The 17,466-nt window shown below is 35.7% G+C and overlaps 3 protein-coding genes across 4 annotated transcripts; all 3 read right to left on the reverse strand.

Moving 5' to 3' along the window:
* Positions 1 to 3,384: 3,384 nt before the first annotated feature.
* Positions 3,385 to 6,189, reverse strand: LOC125831084 (protein DETOXIFICATION 16-like). The gene is made up of 8 exons (XM_049510275.1): positions 5,905 to 6,189; positions 5,247 to 5,790; positions 5,025 to 5,112; positions 4,844 to 4,900; positions 4,484 to 4,722; positions 4,234 to 4,352; positions 3,845 to 3,931; positions 3,385 to 3,432 (listed from the first exon to the last, which is right to left on the reverse strand). The coding sequence occupies exons 1-8, from the start codon at positions 6,187 to 6,189 to the stop codon at positions 3,385 to 3,387; spliced, it is 1,467 nt and encodes a 488-aa protein (XP_049366232.1).
* A 1,148-nt stretch (positions 6,190 to 7,337) lies between these two features.
* LOC125830946 (plant intracellular Ras-group-related LRR protein 9-like) lies at positions 7,338 to 11,375 on the reverse strand. Its single transcript, XM_049510137.1, has 3 exons — positions 10,455 to 11,375; positions 8,201 to 8,367; positions 7,338 to 8,092 (listed from the first exon to the last, which is right to left on the reverse strand). The coding sequence occupies exons 1-3, from the start codon at positions 11,217 to 11,219 to the stop codon at positions 7,444 to 7,446; spliced, it is 1,581 nt and encodes a 526-aa protein (XP_049366094.1). The 5' UTR covers positions 11,220 to 11,375; the 3' UTR covers positions 7,338 to 7,443.
* A 729-nt stretch (positions 11,376 to 12,104) lies between these two features.
* Positions 12,105 to 17,335, reverse strand: LOC125831580 (C2 and GRAM domain-containing protein At5g50170). 2 transcript variants are annotated; one of them, XM_049510744.1, is made up of 9 exons: positions 16,912 to 17,335; positions 15,052 to 16,272; positions 14,766 to 14,948; positions 14,407 to 14,690; positions 14,199 to 14,315; positions 13,446 to 13,708; positions 13,164 to 13,338; positions 12,398 to 12,670; positions 12,105 to 12,315 (listed from the first exon to the last, which is right to left on the reverse strand). In XM_049510744.1, exons 1-9 carry the CDS (start codon positions 17,258 to 17,260, stop codon positions 12,121 to 12,123), a joined length of 3,060 nt encoding a protein of 1,019 aa, XP_049366701.1. In that variant the 5' UTR covers positions 17,261 to 17,335; the 3' UTR covers positions 12,105 to 12,120. The 2 variants fall into 2 exon arrangements, with proteins under 2 accessions (XP_049366701.1, XP_049366700.1); XM_049510743.1 differs by having other exon boundaries at positions 13,164 to 13,341.
* Positions 17,336 to 17,466: the final 131 nt, after the last annotated feature.

Genomic DNA, 17,466 nt, shown 5'->3' on the forward strand with positions numbered 1-17,466 from the left:
ATAGACTAATTTAATTCATTAAACTCATTTAACTAAAATAATGATCATATTTTAAAAAAAAAGATATATTAGTTTATTAAGAATAAATTTTCATACTTAAGAATCATTTATCATAATTAAACTTTTTATTTTTTTATGTTATGAAGAATATGTTTTTAAAACATACTATAATATCACCGGTTTTGAATACTTATAAACACATACATTCAAAAAAATATTGATATACAAATCAGTCATGAATGCTAACTTACATCAATTAATCATAAATTGTGTATTGAATCAATAATATTAAAGGTCAATTAACTATTACAACAATATTAATTATGTATTTTGAAATTCATGCTTACAATAGTGAATAATATTATATTTTAATCTAAAAAACAATACTAAATACCTCAAAAGTCTCCTTCAATTCTAGTTGATACGTCATGTCATTAAATCATCATTTAAAAAAATAATTGACGTATTTAATTCATCAAACTTGTGACTCTACAAAACAAATATATAAATTACATGAGAATTTATGAAGATTATAAAAGAAAAAAAAATCTAATTCCTTTTTTTATTTTTACCAAACACAATTCAATGAGCAAACCTCTATGTGCAATTATTACCTGGTAATTTTTAAAATTCCTAAGTAAATTATTTGAAAATTTTAAGCAATTTTTTCCATAAAAGTATTCAAATAAATTTGTAAGGTTGACAAAAAAGTTGGTATGAAAGAGAAAACAATTATTTAACTTTTTTTTAATTTAATTTTTATTTTTATTCTTTTATTCTGTTTTATATATTTTAACTTCTCATACAATTAAACACCAATATATATATATATATTCTTATCCCATCCCAAATTTATGAAATACAAGTAATAATTAATTGAATTGCCTATTTTAATTCAATAATATACATATTATATGAGATTAATATACTGATATATAAAGATCAAATTTAATTTTCTAATATAATTAATATTCACTTTCTATTTTCTTTTCAAAAAAGATATTGTAAGTATATATGGATTTCAAAGCACCCAATTAATTATTTTTTAATAGTTAATTGACCTTTAATATTATTGATCCATTATATAATATATGATTAATTGATGTAAGTTGACATTCATAAGTGATTTATATCTCAATATTTTTTTGAATATATGTGTTTATAATTATTCAAAATTGATGATATTATGGTAAGTTTTAAAAAACTATTCTTCATCGCATAAAAAAGTAAAAATATTAATTATGATAAAAGATTTTTTAAGTATGAAAATTTAATATGATCATTATTTTAGTTAAATGGGTTTAATGAATTGAATTAGTCTATTATTAAAAAAAAATTAATGACATGTCATGCCAACTAGGAGAGAGTGAGACTTTTGGAGTGTCAAATATATTTGAAGGAAAATAGTGATAGTTGGTGAAATTTTGGTCCTGAATTAAACATAAATGATATTTCAAGACAATTTCCTAAACTTGAATGATCATTTAGGGAATTGACTCCATTAAAATAGTATCGGCACTTTTAGTGTAAATCAACTCCAACATATTATACTAAATTTTACGCTAAAAAAAAGGGTGTTGGGTTAGAGCCTCAACATCACAAAATTTTATACCAAAATATGTGTTATTTTGATGTAGAATTTGATGTTGACTGGATATGGGCTTAGAGGTCTTATTTTTCTACTCTATTTTGAAAGTCGGTGAGTATTCATAGTTATTACCTTGCCATCGAGAAGAGTTCGACCCAAATCCCAATGCAAATATGAAAATTGGAAGGAGTAAAGGTAGTTTGACATTTCACTAAAATCATGCCAACATATGTTGTACTTGTGTAGTACCAAGACTATCCCTTGTACAGTAATTTTAGAAGGTCCTTATGCCCCTACATTTGGGCCTTTCTTACTTTGACTCATCGGCTAGCACTTTTAACGTGGGTTGATAGCACTTTTTTGAGCTTTTTAGCCCCTGTTTTGCTCTATTAGTACTTATTTAGTATAAGAGCAAAATGATAATGCAATTTTATATTTCGAAACTTTCTGCTTTTAATAATAATAATAATAATAATAAGATGATCTACTAAACTTTAGGGACAATCTGTACCTCCAAAAAAGAAGAAAGTATCAAAAGTAGTGGATTGTATGATCTTTCCTTTTCTCTTGCGACAATGGATCTCTGAAATTTTAAAAAGCACTGCGCCAATAATGAAACATAAGATATGTCTTATAGTATATAATTTAAAATGAAAAATACTCATGCTTTAAAAGGAGCTGCTCCAAATAATTATTTGCTTAATACGATTCCTTTTTAACAATCCAATGAAAACAGTGAACACGAGACTGTTTTGTATGTTGTACTCAATGAAATAATTTAGGTGCATGCAAGCAATCCGTACATATCGTCATACAAAATATCCAGATGAAATGTACTTCCTAATCATGACACAATAGCATGCTGTTTCAGAAACCTGTACCTACGCAGATAGCCTTCGTTGCCTGATCCAAAATTATAAGAGTTTCTAGTCAGAACAGTAGTGGCTCTTGTTCTACTACAATCAAATTTATAAGAGTTTCTGCTTTGTGTTTGCACTTTGCAGGAACCTCAGTTGGCATTGTAGGAGTCCATAAAGAAAAACTCACAAGAACCAGAGGTTCTGCTAATTCTACTTGCTTCTTTTGCTCTTCAATAGCCTCATGTCACGGACTTAGACTTCCACTAATACTCTGTGCGGCACTTGACAACTTACTCACGAATGTGACCCTCTTATAAAATTATCTACAAGTCTAGAGAATTCTAAAGCCTTCCAAGAAGTATTCTAGGGAATTCTAGAGACTTCGCAAACCTCTCCACAACTCTAGTTTCTTCCCCCTTATTTTTATGCCTTTAAGTGAATGACAAAGTGGCGGGTCATGACACTCAGCTATATCGCAACACACCTTATCACATTCTTCAGGATTCCATGATCCCTTTTCGATGTTGTTGGAAAGAAGAGGAAATTCGGAGTTCCTTTCACTCATCATAGTTTATTTATTAAAAAGGGGAAGAACAAATAACAATATAAACAAAAAAGAGAACCAAACACAATGTGATGATCTTGCAATTGCCGTCACAACTAAGTATATTAAAATTGGGAAATATATTTTATGAGTGTTAGTATCAGGGCTCAAAATTGAGTTATATCACAATCTAGTTGATTCTGATGAAACGTTTTGGTGATTTGGTCCAGAGAGTGACTTTAAATATAAAGCAATAAATAAATGATGAATGTGATTCGTGCTAATATTATATTATGCTTCACTATTCTCTGTGACTTAGTCTTCTGGGAGCTGGCAATTCACAAGGAACATGCTTTGAAACAATAGCCTGTAACACACATTAATGTTATTTCCTAAAATTCTATTTCAGTGAGAACGCAATCAAGACCAGAGTACTCTGCCTGCACCCAAATAACCAATTCAAAATTGCATTTGACCCCAGCGTTTGATTTATGCTAATGATTAGTTGTTCTTCAACTAAAAAAACATGTTAGTTTCAGAGTGTTCCTATAGTTTTTCAGTACGAATGCCTTGTATATATACCTTTGGTGAATCTTGCAAACAAATGCATTCATAGTACAGAGTAATACAAATGACAAAACTTGTTTCTATTTTTGCTTACAAGCGGAAGATTTGACAAAACTGAGATTAGAAACAACCTAATCATGACATGAATTGCTTCTCAGGTTTCAAGAAACTTGTACTCTACACATAGCCTTCGTTGCCTGATCATCATAGTATAAACACGAGACGGTTTCTAGTTAGATTCAGATAGAAATATTTGGTAATTTAAAGTTAAAAATTTGAAATTACCTGAAGCTCCCAATTTATCCTTAGGGTAATAAGTATATAAAGTAATGCTTGAAGACCACTTCCACTAATAATTCCTGTCCAAAGACCCTGCGGAACAATATTATGAGCCTCAAAAATATTCTCAGACCATCTAAATATCTAGTGGAAGAAGGATAACATTTTAATTTCTATAACTGGTGTGGGTAAATACTAATCCGCACCAAGTGTTTACATCAATTCAATGCAGTGTACCATAGTTGTGTGATTTAATGAAGTATAATTATACATTTATTATCCATAGCTAAGTAATAGTTGTGTATGTTCTCATACATGTTACACATTCATTGGTTTGGTGTAAATACCATACACGAGTAAGTTTATATAGTATTTTCAAGTGAAAAACTTGTTACCTTTGCTCCAAAATGGAAGACAAAAGTTAAAATCACAGCACAAGGAAGTCCAACAACATAGTAGGCTACTAAATTGACTTGTGCACCGAGTTTCTGCCAACCACATCCTCTTGCAGTACCTTTAATAATGTTATCAATAGAGTTAATTTTGTATTCAAGCAACTATGTATATTGCTGAACTGATGGAACACTTTATGATCAAAACATATGGCTTCAAATTAAATTTTATTAGATAGTTTGGAGTTCATACCTGAAAGAACCCCTTGGATTCCATCCATGAAATTGGACAATGCAAGTACTGGCATGACTGCAGCCAGATATTTCACCACTTCCTCTTCGTTAGTGTATATATATCCCCACACATTTCTTGCTGCAATTGAGATTCCACTCAGTAGAAAGCCCTCTACCAGAGCAATAAGCAGAACGACCCGTGCTGCTAACTTGGCTGCTTTAGGTCTCCCTGCTCCCAGTTCATTAGATATCCTCGTACTTGGATCCAAGAGAAAGAACAGACAAAATGCCTAACTTGTTAAATAGTGATTGCACAATTTTCTCCTTTTCGTGTATAATATACCTAGAAAAAGAAAGTGAAGCTTTTCTGGCAACTTACCTTACTGCACTACTAAATCCTGAGGGAATCCTGAAGGCCAGAGAACTGGTACTCATGCTGGGAAATAAAAGAAGAAAAGAGTTAATATTGGTGATGTAATGAATCAAATTAAGCTTAATATGACAATACCAATGCGAATTCTTGGTTCATATTTTCGTTTTTGGAATTGAGCTCTACTAACCTGATGGCCATCATAGATGTCTCGAGCTTCGGATTAGGAAGCAGCCCTGACATAAGAACCAGAAACTCATAGGACCATTGCTCCAAGCTTTTGGTACCGATCCAAAAAGGTCATGTCAGATCACATGATTAGAAAAACATAAAGATGTCGGAGAAATTTGTACTAATGGGACATTTACAAAAGAAAACAATTGGAAAATAGTCAAGGATACAGAAACTAATCAGATCATACAAGCTGAAGGAATAGCTAATGATAGAAAACTGGGAAGGTTTCTTGCACCCTCTTTGGAGAACCCTGTCCATGTTTTCTCACATGACGATGTATACCTTATATAAAGCGCCAAAATCAACGCATTGATCCAATAAGATATGGCATTACAGAGTGCAGCCCCTTTGTTTCCCAATCCCAACCTTGAAACCAATGCCCAACACAAAAAGACATGAAGTAAACTTGTGAAGCCAGTACTGATCAGCAGTGGTTTAAGTCTACTTTGTGTTTGCAGGAACCTTAATTGGCATTGGAGGAGCCCATAAGGCAAAATGCTGGGAATCAACCAACGAGCATACACTCCAGCGTGAATTGAAAGTTCAATGTCTTGTCCACAGAAAGCAAATATATGCCCTGCAAATGCCCAAACAATCGATATGGGGATGGAAATTGCCACCACTACAATCATACCCCTTTGCATATGTATCCCAAGCATATGATACTGTTTTGCCCCATATGCTTGTCCGCATAATGTTTCCAATGCACTTGCCATTCCAAGCTATATATTCAAAATAAATTCAAACAATCAATATGTTGTAACATACTACATACCAAAAACAGATGACTATAAAGGGATCCAATGCATGATCTGACTAAATCATATACTATATACCATGAAGCGGAAACCAGTTACTCCAGCAAAAGAAGTAGCTAAAGTTGCACTGGAAAGAGAAAGCTCTCCGAGATGACCAACAAACATGACAGATATCAACAGCAAAAAGTACTGCATAAAACCTACAACAACCAGAGGTCCTGCTAATTCCAATTGCTTCTTTAGCTCTTCAATAGTCTCATACATATCATACCATCCCTTGATGCCATTTTCAGGATCCTTTTCATTAATGTTGGAAAGAAGAGGAAAATCAAGAAGGAGTTCCAAGTTTTTTTCGTTGATCATGGTTTTACTTTATCACCACAAATTATGGCAAGAACAAATAACAAATCCGAGTAAAATTAAGAAGATTAATATAAGTATCTGGTTTCAAGATTGAGTTATATCTGTTCCCATTATATGATGTAATTGTCTTGACAAAAGGATTTGGTCCAAGGCAATATCCTATTAAAAAAACGATTAATGTGATTCGTGCTAGTATTTTATTATGCTTGAATATTTTCTCTCCATGACCATGTGACATATATCCTTCTGGCAGATAAATTAAAGAGTATCATACATTCCAGGCACTATCTGCAACATGTGTAAATGAGTTATATACTTTTATATATATATATATATACCCTATAATATTCCACCGCATTTTTAGGCCATTTCATTAGTTGACTCTAGTTTTAAAAGTGAGGGTGTTGGCTCATGGGCATTAATTAATTATCGTATCATGATTCATGTGCTTAAGTTCTAAGGCACACTTGCAAGCTCATTTATATGCTTACATAATTGGTAGGGACGAACGTTGTAACTTAGTGGTGTGCAAACTGATATTGTAGTGCGTTGGGAATCTTAGTAGCTCAGTGAGTTAACTATTTGGATTCTCCGCATTTTTTTAAAAAGAAAAAAAAATTACTATTAAATTATACAGAATTGAGAAAATTAATTTGAATATCAATGCATAATTACAATTTACAATACATCTATAATATCACCAAATTGTAAAATTTTATCGTCTACATTCTACCGATTTGAACATCAATTAGTCTCATTAGTAGTAATGTTTCCTCAAGCTTTTTACGATTAGCATGATTTGATCTATAAGAATATACAATTTTCGAGGTGTAACGACTACTCATACATTTGAGAGAGGTTATAGTTTGATTCCTAAATCCTGTTACTTTTGCCAGAAAACAGAATTGATATAAAACTTCCATCAAATAGACACCTTGCATAACAGGAACTCGCGAGAGATTATATTTGCTCCCTCTGCTATTGGGCCTTAATCCCTCGTCAAGTCTGATTAAAACATTCAACACAGACATTTTTAGAAGCTAGAGATCAAAAAACACTAGTTTGTATTTATTGTAACATATAAATGTTCAGACTGCAAAACACCAACATCCTTCAATTCTCTTCACACATCAAACTGAAAAAAATTTAAAAAGGAAAGGAAAGGCGTAGCTGGTCCATATCAACCATATTCTTTCAACGGAAACAGACAGAAGTGAAAAGGCTTAAAAGGAAAGAAATCATTAGCCTCATAAGTCATAACTGTTGGTTGAGATAATGGTCTGGATCTGACTTCCCTCCACCACCCAAATACCCTGCAACAGTTCCAAGAACATTTGAAACAGTACCACTCAACCAGGAGGTACTTCGAGTTAATAAACCTGTCGGTGTCTGCCCCACCTCTTCAAGCATAATTTCTGGCTCTTCTGCCAAAAGTATGTCAAGCCGCCGCTTAATCATATAAGCCTTTACAGCTTCAACCCCTTCAACTACGACTTCCTTTGGAGGTATCACAAGAGGGTTTTCGTCCAACTTAAGCACAGTCAGGTTGTCAAGTCGGCTAATTGTGTCAGGCAGTTCATGGATCTGGTTGTTGCTCAGATCAAGTTCCTTAAGATTTATCAAGTCACCAATTGTGTCAGGAAGCTTAGTTAGGTCACTAAAGTTGTTGCTCAAGTTGAGGATCTCAAGATTTGTCAAGTTCCCAAATGAAAGTGGAAGCCCATGTAGTTCATTAAAGTGCACATCTAGAAGGCGCAGGGACTTCATCTCACCAAAGGAAGTGGGTAACGAGCGGAGCTTATTAAAAGAAAGTGAAAGCCTTCTCAGATTTACCAGTTCATAGCCAATATTTGTTGGCAAATAAGAAAGCTTGTTGAAGCCTGCATCAAATTCCACTAACGACCTGCAAACACAACCATAACGAAGAGAGTCTGAGAGCACTAACAAGACTACATTAGTGTACTTGGGCTGGGAAAAAGGGTAAAATAGCTCATTTCTGAACCACTATTACCTGCAATGACAAATGCTATCTGGCAAAGTGACAAGCTTGTTTCCAGAGACATCTAAGATCTTTAAACTACACAACAGACCAATGGAGTCTGGCAGCGATTCCAAAAGATTTGAAGAAAGGTGCAGCTCCTCAAGGTTTTCCAAGCTCGCAATTGAATCAGGAACCACCTGTTTTCCCAAAAAATTAAGAAGCACAAAATTACAAACATTTGAAATGCCAAACAACAAATTGAGTTTGTTCTCACTCAACCATCACGAAGAACAATGTTGGGCTTTTGATAAATATATGTTACAGTGGAAAATATTATGCGATTGTCAGATGGAAGAATTCTTGAAGTGGATACAATGAGGGATATGATGCAATTAATAGGCAGTGGCAGAGAAGTATCGGGACACAAATTGGTGGTTACCTGTCCTGTGGATACAGATGTTGTTAAACTATATATAGATTATAGCAATGGAACTAGCTTCAATGATCAAGTGACAACTGCTTCTCTAAATAGAATGGATTGGCGGTGACACATAACAATGGACATCATTCAGATTTGGGTTTTAAGGTAGTTAGCATATTGCTTCAAGTGTACAAGAGAGAGTATTTACGAGGATCCATGTAGCTGACCCCTACTAATTACAGATGTAGTAATATTGAAACTGAATATTACTACATCTGTAATTAGTAGGGGTCAGCTATATGGATCCTAGTAATAGTTGAGTGATTAAACAGCTATATTAATTATTATGATGAAAAGCAAATATTTTAGAGCTTTACACTTGCTATGAAATTCTGTAACTCAGGTAATAGTAATGGAATTTTCTGCCAGTTCAAATAGTAAACATGACAAAATCACATCCACTACTACCTCTATCAAAAATAGCTATCCCTTTTTACTTCCCAATAATGAATAGTCAAACAGATTGATCTTAGACCAACATTTCTAAATGTATCTTTAAATCACATTCTTACAATGAAAACTGCAGCCTCTAGTACTTTTCGTGTAGTAATAGCTTACTTACATTTTTCCATATATAAACTAATCAATTTCAGATTTAACTTTGTTAGTGGTCAATCAATCAGCAGAAAGCAAAAACAGATAGATAAATTGGAATGGAGGAAGTACAATACTATATTTTGGGAGACTTTGGATCCTGGAAGACAGCCTTCAGGAGGCGAAAGTGCAGAACACTGTTATTATTCAAGAAACGAAGTGGAACCAGGAATGAGAAAATAATGCGACAAGTAATGTTCCTCTCCTAGAAGAGATAAAGGGCAGGAAGAGGAACCGGTGCTCGATAAATATTTAGCATAATCAGATATTAGAGTAGGTTCAGAAGGTTCTTGCACCTTACAAGTCAAAAGAAACCTAGTACCCCCTTTAATCATATGCATTGGGGTTCTGTTCTATGATCAAATCATAGTAAAGGTACAAAATTGCAACTTCAAGCATGGTGAGGTTCAAAATACCCAGCTCAGTGCAGCACTTGATTCTTTGTGGATATGATATTGATTTCCTAACTTTGAAAGTAAGAAAGAACTATCAACTCCCCAGTAGTGATAGTGTCATTCTTTTGAAGATTGAGTCTTGTTTCATAAAAGAAAAAGCATCTCAAAAAGCCAAACGATGATCAGTTTACAATAGTAAGAAGCAGTAAACAATGTAACAGAGTTTTGATAAGAGCTTCTGATTGTGAAAAAATAAAATAACTTAGATGAGTGCTCCGAGTAAAGCATGGGAAAGGTGCAAAACTCCATGTTCAGACCCTCTAAACGCAACTTGTCCCAGCACGTGACAGTAAATTTGTGGTACCTCAAATTATGCTGGTAGCAACCAGAAAAGAGCTATCAAACTTTTACCATGCAACAAGTCATTGAGACGAAAATATACGCTTTTAATTAAACCCAAAGGACCTGTAGTTTGGCAGTTCAATCATAGGTTGAAACTAACCCCTCACCCCAAAGGAGGAAAAAAAAAGAAAAAGAAACACCACACTTTTATATAGCTCCTCTACAATATGATCTCCATCAAACTTCTGCTATTTCCACATGTGAAATGAAATATCAAACTATGCATTTGACATGGATGTGCCAACAATATCGGGGTAAAAGTATCATTAGTAGTTCAATTTACCGTATTTCAAGTAGCACGAAATGCAACAAGACATCATGCAGTTGAAAATTAATACAGACCATAAATTCAAATCCCAGTAAAACAAGTCGAAGACAAGAACCATGAAAGATTATCTGAACTAGGGCATACCGTAAGCTGGTTGTTGGACAAATTAAGCACAATTAAGGAGTGAATCTTCCCAAAAGCTTCAGGCAGCATCCTCAGTTGCCGGCCTGACAAATCAACCCTTTCCACACTCTTCCCTGATGCCTCCTGCAAAATCCCGATCACTTCCTCATTCACTTCCTCTTTCAACTCAGAACTCTTCTCACCAGAAGACTCTCCAATTGATTCCACATCACCACCAGCAACAGCAGTCTCATAAATCTTCTCCAACCTCTGTTCCGCATCCTTCAACATCTTCTCATACGCCTCGTGCAATTCATCCAAAGCTATCAACGCCTTATACTCCTCTCTCTCCTTCTCCACACCCTTTCGACATTCATCCTCTTTAATCGCCATGTCCAATCTCCAATCCTGCCTCTCCATCTCCGGCGGACGTGGAGACAGAACAATCTCCTCGAGACGCTTGGACATGTCCACCTCGATCTCAGCTAACTTCACCCTGGCAGTATCAACAAGCTCGTGAAAAGGCCGCTCACCCAGGGTTTTGAGCATTGACCGGGTCTGTGACACGTCAGCAACGGCTGATCGCATAGCGTTGACAACCTTAGGGTCAGTGAGATGAGGCATACGCTCGGTGATGTCGAAGTAAGGTTCTGGAGGAGGCTGAGGGTGGTTCTGGGGCTGTTCGATGTCGAATTCATCGGCGGTGGCGGTGGTTCTACGGCCCATACTGGGTAGCTTGGACATGACGTAGGAGAGAATTGGGAAATTGGTAGGGTTTGGATCCATGGCTACTGGAGATTATCAAATGAAATTGGGAAGGGAGGTTATTGAGTTGTGAAGAACAGTGAGCTCTAGCTTTTTCGTCAACTATAACTCTATAAGAGCAGGCCAGGCCGGCTGACGAACTAATCCATGAATAACTGATTTACACGTTAAGATCGCATCTCGATATTTTTTTTTCTCCTCCTCTACCTCTCTCTTTTATATCTCTATAACTCTCTCTATCTTTTTTTTCGCATCTTTATTTTTTCCTTCTTTTTCCTCCTTTTTCCTCTTCTCTCTCTCCTTTTTTTTTTTTTTTACTAGGATATTGTTTTAATTATCCTGGAGTGAATTATCCAATCTCAACTCACCTTTAGCAACAAAAAAACTCACTTGATATTTATTTATTTAGATCAAATTCTAAACAAATGTGATTTCGTTTGAATTACTATTCCAACATTTTTTCTGTAATTTTTGGAGTATTCTCTAGATTTAAATGTGACATTAGACATTATTCCGCCTTATTTCATTAAAAAAAAAAACAGTTAAGAAGGTTTAGTTTAGTGGTAATCAATAAAATTTTGGAGAGATCTCAGATATATTATCCTATATACAAAAGGTAAATGACAAGTGAGAAATATAATAGGTAGGATTGTGTTTCTATCCTCCATACTATTGCGATGGCTTCTAATCTTGTATCGAATATGTTCCATATGTACTGAGTGCATTGAATAAAGAGTTGGACAAATTCTCTGGTCCATTGTTACATAAATTCGAGTTTACCCAAATTGAATCAATGGAATGAGAAGCTGATTCATAAAGTGTGCAAAAAGTTCTATCAGAAATTACTATGGTATCCGTTGGTTCATGACATCTCTAATGTTAAAGCAACTATATCTCAAGTGGCAACATTTGCCTGGTTCTATCAACTTGACAACAATATCTCTCTTTCAACCAACTCTAATATATCCTTTGCTCTAGTGGTAAATTTTCCAATAATATTCCTTGCTATTCTTTGCTCAAATTTTGTGTTTTTAAGCCACATTACACCAACACGAACATCACACTTGCATGAATTATGTACAGAAGTAGAGCTCTCGATCTGGTATCTGAATTGTACCTGCAAATTAGAAGAAATAAATGTTAATCAACTCATCATGCTTTAACAGCTTGACCAACAGTAATGAACAATTGAAACATACTCGGAAATGATCACCAAACGGGACATCATGCAGGGCCATGATCTCATTGATGCTCCATCCAGCGCCATTTGCAATAGGTGATTTTTGTTGCGTGCTTGTTACTTCACCACCGAATATTGAGATGAAGCGGTTGAATTTGTAACATACTTGTCTCTCAGAAACATCATGAGCTACGGTTTCCCATGAAGTCGTGGCATAATTTAGACAACCAGATTTGCTCATCACTCTATGCTCCAAGTCTCCTCCATCAAACATCCGCATCAGAGATTTAACCTGCAGATTTTCCAGCAAAAACCCAAGGGCACTAGTTACAAAAGAGATCTAGTTTAGACTGGTCAATTCCTCCAGGCAGAGGGAAAGAAGTGGATTATTGGATAAGTTTCTCCATAACCTGCCAGTATCAAAGACCTGGACATCTATAATTAAAACAATTATTTATCGCTTAATGGCCAAATTGCTCATTTCAAACATAGCAAAACAAGGAATTCAATTCAATTTGGGCAGCTAAACTACTTTTTAGAACTAGCAAAGCATAGATGTCGATGAATATAGGTTTCCCCATCCACAAACAGAGAAACTCATGTCAACCCCTTCATCCTTACAGCTTCACTTACATATAACAAGAAATCTTGAGAAATTCCTCGATAATACTTTCTCAGCTTTCCATCCCAAAGCTCCCATCATATTTTTACAGATAATAAAAGACTAGATCGACTAAATCTCAGCATCAAAATAACACCACCAATGTTAACATGGAGAAACTTACATTGACAGGTAGTTCTGCAGAATAGACTTTAGACATTTGTACATCCTCAACAACCAAGTAGGATGAAGTGTCTTCAGACAAAGCAAGCTTTTCATCCTTCTCCAGCTGCTCTTCAACAATTTGTTCTTTCTGATCCGGAGGCAGTGCCCTTGTTCTCCACAATGCCATGATTGTCCTGCTACAACACAATAATGTTCTAATCTTCCAATTGAAACATAATGTGACATCAGATGTAAGTTGTATTTGTTGACATTGGCACCAGAAAATCTCCCCCAACAATACCTGCTTGCATCATTGAATGAGACAAATGAATGAAAACAGAAATGCAGTCGGCCTTCTTCATCTTGACACTTTGCACCATGCCTAGCATCAACACCTCGACCTTTGCGCAAAATCATCACAAGTGCAGGACTCCCCACGGTTGACCATGAAGGGGAAACCACATTAACATACTCGATATCCTCCCACAGGAAGAAAAACTTCGTTTTATGACCAAACAAATTCGCATAAAACCCCACAATTCTGGCAGATAGAAAGATCCGCCCCTGCAGTAGCATTACAAAAATTAAGTGATTTACTAGATTTCAACCCCTAGAAGTTGAAGAAAGGAGGAGAAAAATATGTGGAGTTGAACAAAAATTAATACAAACACATGTCCAGACTAGTAAAAAATAAAGCTATCTGGTCTATTTATATGGATAATTTCATTCTGTAGTATACCCGTATGTTGACAATATGTGAATGCTACTTAGCAAAGCATTCCGGTAATTTGAAATATCAAAGAGTCGGAAGCTTCCAGATGTGAATGTTATTTACCACCAAGATTTCAATCTAACCAGAATACTTGTTTTCTCAATTTCTTTCTTTTTCTCCCCCTTCGACCCCCCACCCATCTTCCCCTAAAGTTTTGAACAAGCTAGCTTTATCACTTCATATTTACAGATTTGATATCATCATAATGCATTGAAACAACAATCAAAGACCACAAATCACATGGATGTTTAAACAGAATAAGCAAGCATATACTATTGGAACCTGTAATGGCATCTTTCTTTTGAGGGAGCAAGAATAGTCATTGATGAGAAACTCTTCTGGAGGCAATCCAAAAATTTTCTGAAATGCTGAGTTCTTGTGTGGTGACCGAAGGTTTAACTGCCAAGCATATCAGTTGGTTGTTTTAGACTATTGTCATTCCTTAACAATGCGAAACAATTTGGAGAGAACAGAGAAGACATAAACCTACTTTTTTTCCAACTTCTTTTTCCATCTTTGTAAGGTAGTCTCGGATAGTTTCAACTCCATTGTTATTGTCCAAAAAAATCCTCAAGTGCAACTTCGATTGTGAAGACAACGCAATCTTTCCCTCGAGAGGAACCCAAATATCTGCCAATTCTGCAGAAGTGTGTTTTAGGAAATTGATTTCTGCATGTCCAAGTGATGAAGCTTGATCAAATGGACCATCGAAGTCAAAAACTTCCACATCTAACACCGAAGGTGGTTCTTCTGCAGCATCAAACTCTAGTATCTCTGCAAAAGTATCAGGTAAGCATATGACCTTAACAACAACAAACAAAAGAGGATGAATGAGAAATAAATGCACACCACTCCATTGAGGGTCAAGAGTTTGAAGCTGGACAGAGCTGGTTTTTGTTTTGCCATTGCATGTTAAGACCACATATGGATCTGGGGGATCTGTTGGGTCCAAGGAAGCTAAGTTCATTCCCTCAATCAAAGCTACAGTAAGTACCCATCCATCACCTTGTGCTTTAACTCCATTATCATTTCCTGTCAAAACCAGATTCTGTTAGCGTGACTATGCACAAACCATTGTGTGCATCAAACGAAAAAAGTTGGTCTAAGAAAGAAATGATGGGACATATTTAAAGACCTCTTCGCAGCCTAGCTTCTACAAAACGTGAAACCATGTAATACACCCGCTCCAATTGAAGGACTAATATCCCACTGGTGATAATTTCTCCAACACTATCCGGCAAATCAAAACCATAAGACTCCAATCCTTGTAATTTGCTAGGTTCACTTAATAAGATGTGCACAAAGACATACAAAACCATGAAAATAGTAGATACTACTGTAAAATTCCAAAAGTACTCCTTTGCCATTTCCCAATCTGACTGTTGTTCAGTCTGCAAGGATGCCAAAGCTCGATCCTTCTCTAAGACAAATTTTGAAGTTGTAACTTTCAGTTTGCGAGCTAATAACTCTGCAAACTGGTCAAAGCTCTCCTTCAATCCTTGTCTAGCTCCTCTCTCAATCATTGATTTCATCATAGTGTTCTGGCAGAAGTTAATAGCCCAAGATATAATCAGACATGTGGATTCTTCACCAGAAGGTTCCTGTTGGCCAGGCATTATCTTGTAAAGCAACTCAATCTTGAAAGTACTCCCATATGGAACGTCAGGGGTATTTACAGAGACAAAAACAGCAAATTCTTTTCCATCAGCCTTAACATATGTTTGCTCCTCTGTGGCTTGAACAGCCTTAACTAACTTACTTGCTGCTTTAATATAGGTGACAACTCTTGTTACACACATGTCATCTGATTTCCATGTCCAAGGACCCTCTTGAACATCTATTGTACCCTGCAACTCCGCCAGATCCTTCCTGAACTGTGAACCAGGAGCGAAAAGAAACGTGTTAAGTTCTATTGAGGGCAGAACGTATGTCTGGTCTAGCAGGACTCCACCCTGCAGGTCCCCTGGCATTTCTTTATCTTCACTGGTGGGCTGCATTCGCTCAATCACTTCTTCAAAGCTACGGCTGACCGGAGGCTCCTCCACAGGGTCTTCAAAGTCAGATGTGATGGTGGAAAGGTCAGAAGAATCATCCTTCTTCACTTCTTCCTCGTCACTTTTCTTGGCTTCTTCATTCTTGCCGAAAAGCTTCTCAAAATGGCAAGCAATGTTCTTCATTAAATGTTTCCCTTCTGAAATTTTCTTGGAATGAGCTGCAAAACCATGGAAATCTTGAGAAGAAATGCTTGTCACTTCAATTTCTTTAGAAGTGTCATTTGTTGGATTTACATAACCAACATGGTTGGTGGATAGATCTTTGCCCTTCCCATGTAAAGAAACAGTGAGAAGAATCTTCCCTGCATCAGTAAGGCAAAACATTTGCTTCAAAATCCAAATTAAGGAACACTAAGTAAAAAATAAAGCATCAAAACAACAAACAGTTTCAATATCCACATAAAGATTTGGGGTTCTATCCAAAAAAAATGCCAGTAAAAATAACCCCTTTCAATCTAGCTAAATTAAAAGGCCAAGATCTCGAGTAAATTTCTTCATCCAAAACAATTATTTGGCACTTTCAGTTATAGCAATATATTCAGCTTCTGCGGTGGACAAAGCTATACAATACTGTAATCTAGACTGCCAAAAAAGAGCTTGCTCCCCTGCAAAAATGATCAAATAACCTGAAGTGGATCTTTATTTGTCAAGATTACCTCCCAAATCCGAGTCTTGTAAACAAAGAAGTTCAGGCTTGTGATTTTTAGTCAAGTTATTAAATAACAAACTTTAAGCTTCTTTGTGATTCTCTGGAGAACAATGTACATAAAGAGCAATCAAAATAGGTCATTTGCATTTGTTCTTCAATCAAATTAAGTTCAAAAGCTTAAAAAAACGTCACACATTTACGCATTATATCCTCAGTAGCTAGGTTGTCACTGTTCAATCTTCCATTCAACTAATTAAATGCAGGGAAATGAAAATTACAAAAACACACTAACCGCAATATTTGTCAACAGATTTTGCAGTTTTAGGTTTTTTAATTGAAAACCAAGTAGGTGGCAAGTTCTGATTTTCCTCAGCAGCAACAGACCAAACAGGTATTTTCACTTTCCCAACTAAATCTCCATAAACATTAAAAATTCCGGAATTATCATGATGCTGATAAACAGAGAGAACAAGTTCATCCTCTAAGTCGTGAACCCTGAACACAAACTCTTCATTCCAAATAGGGTTCTTCGTATTCTTCAACACCCTAGTCTTCGACTTGAACTTGCCAACTTTTAACTTCACATAAGAATCCTCCACTGTCCAATCCTTGCCTTCCAACAAATACACATAAAGTCTCATTCTTTATCAAACAAGTGCAGTTTAATTTTGTTTTTACGAACGACAAAACGTGATGTGCCGACCTGATTTTGCTTTGCAGGGAGGAGAGAGGGATATAGTACAATTAGAAAAGGAATTGCATGTGCATTCTTCTTTCTACTAGGTTGTTAGCTTGTAGGAGAAGAGAGAGAATTCATGGTGGAAGCCATGAAGCAACGTGGTTTCGT

The sequence above is a fragment of the Solanum verrucosum genome, unplaced genomic scaffold (assembly GCF_900185275.1).
Source record: "Solanum verrucosum unplaced genomic scaffold, falcon-dt-bn FXZP01000049.1, whole genome shotgun sequence".
NCBI classification, from domain to species: Eukaryota; Viridiplantae; Streptophyta; class Magnoliopsida; order Solanales; family Solanaceae; genus Solanum; species Solanum verrucosum.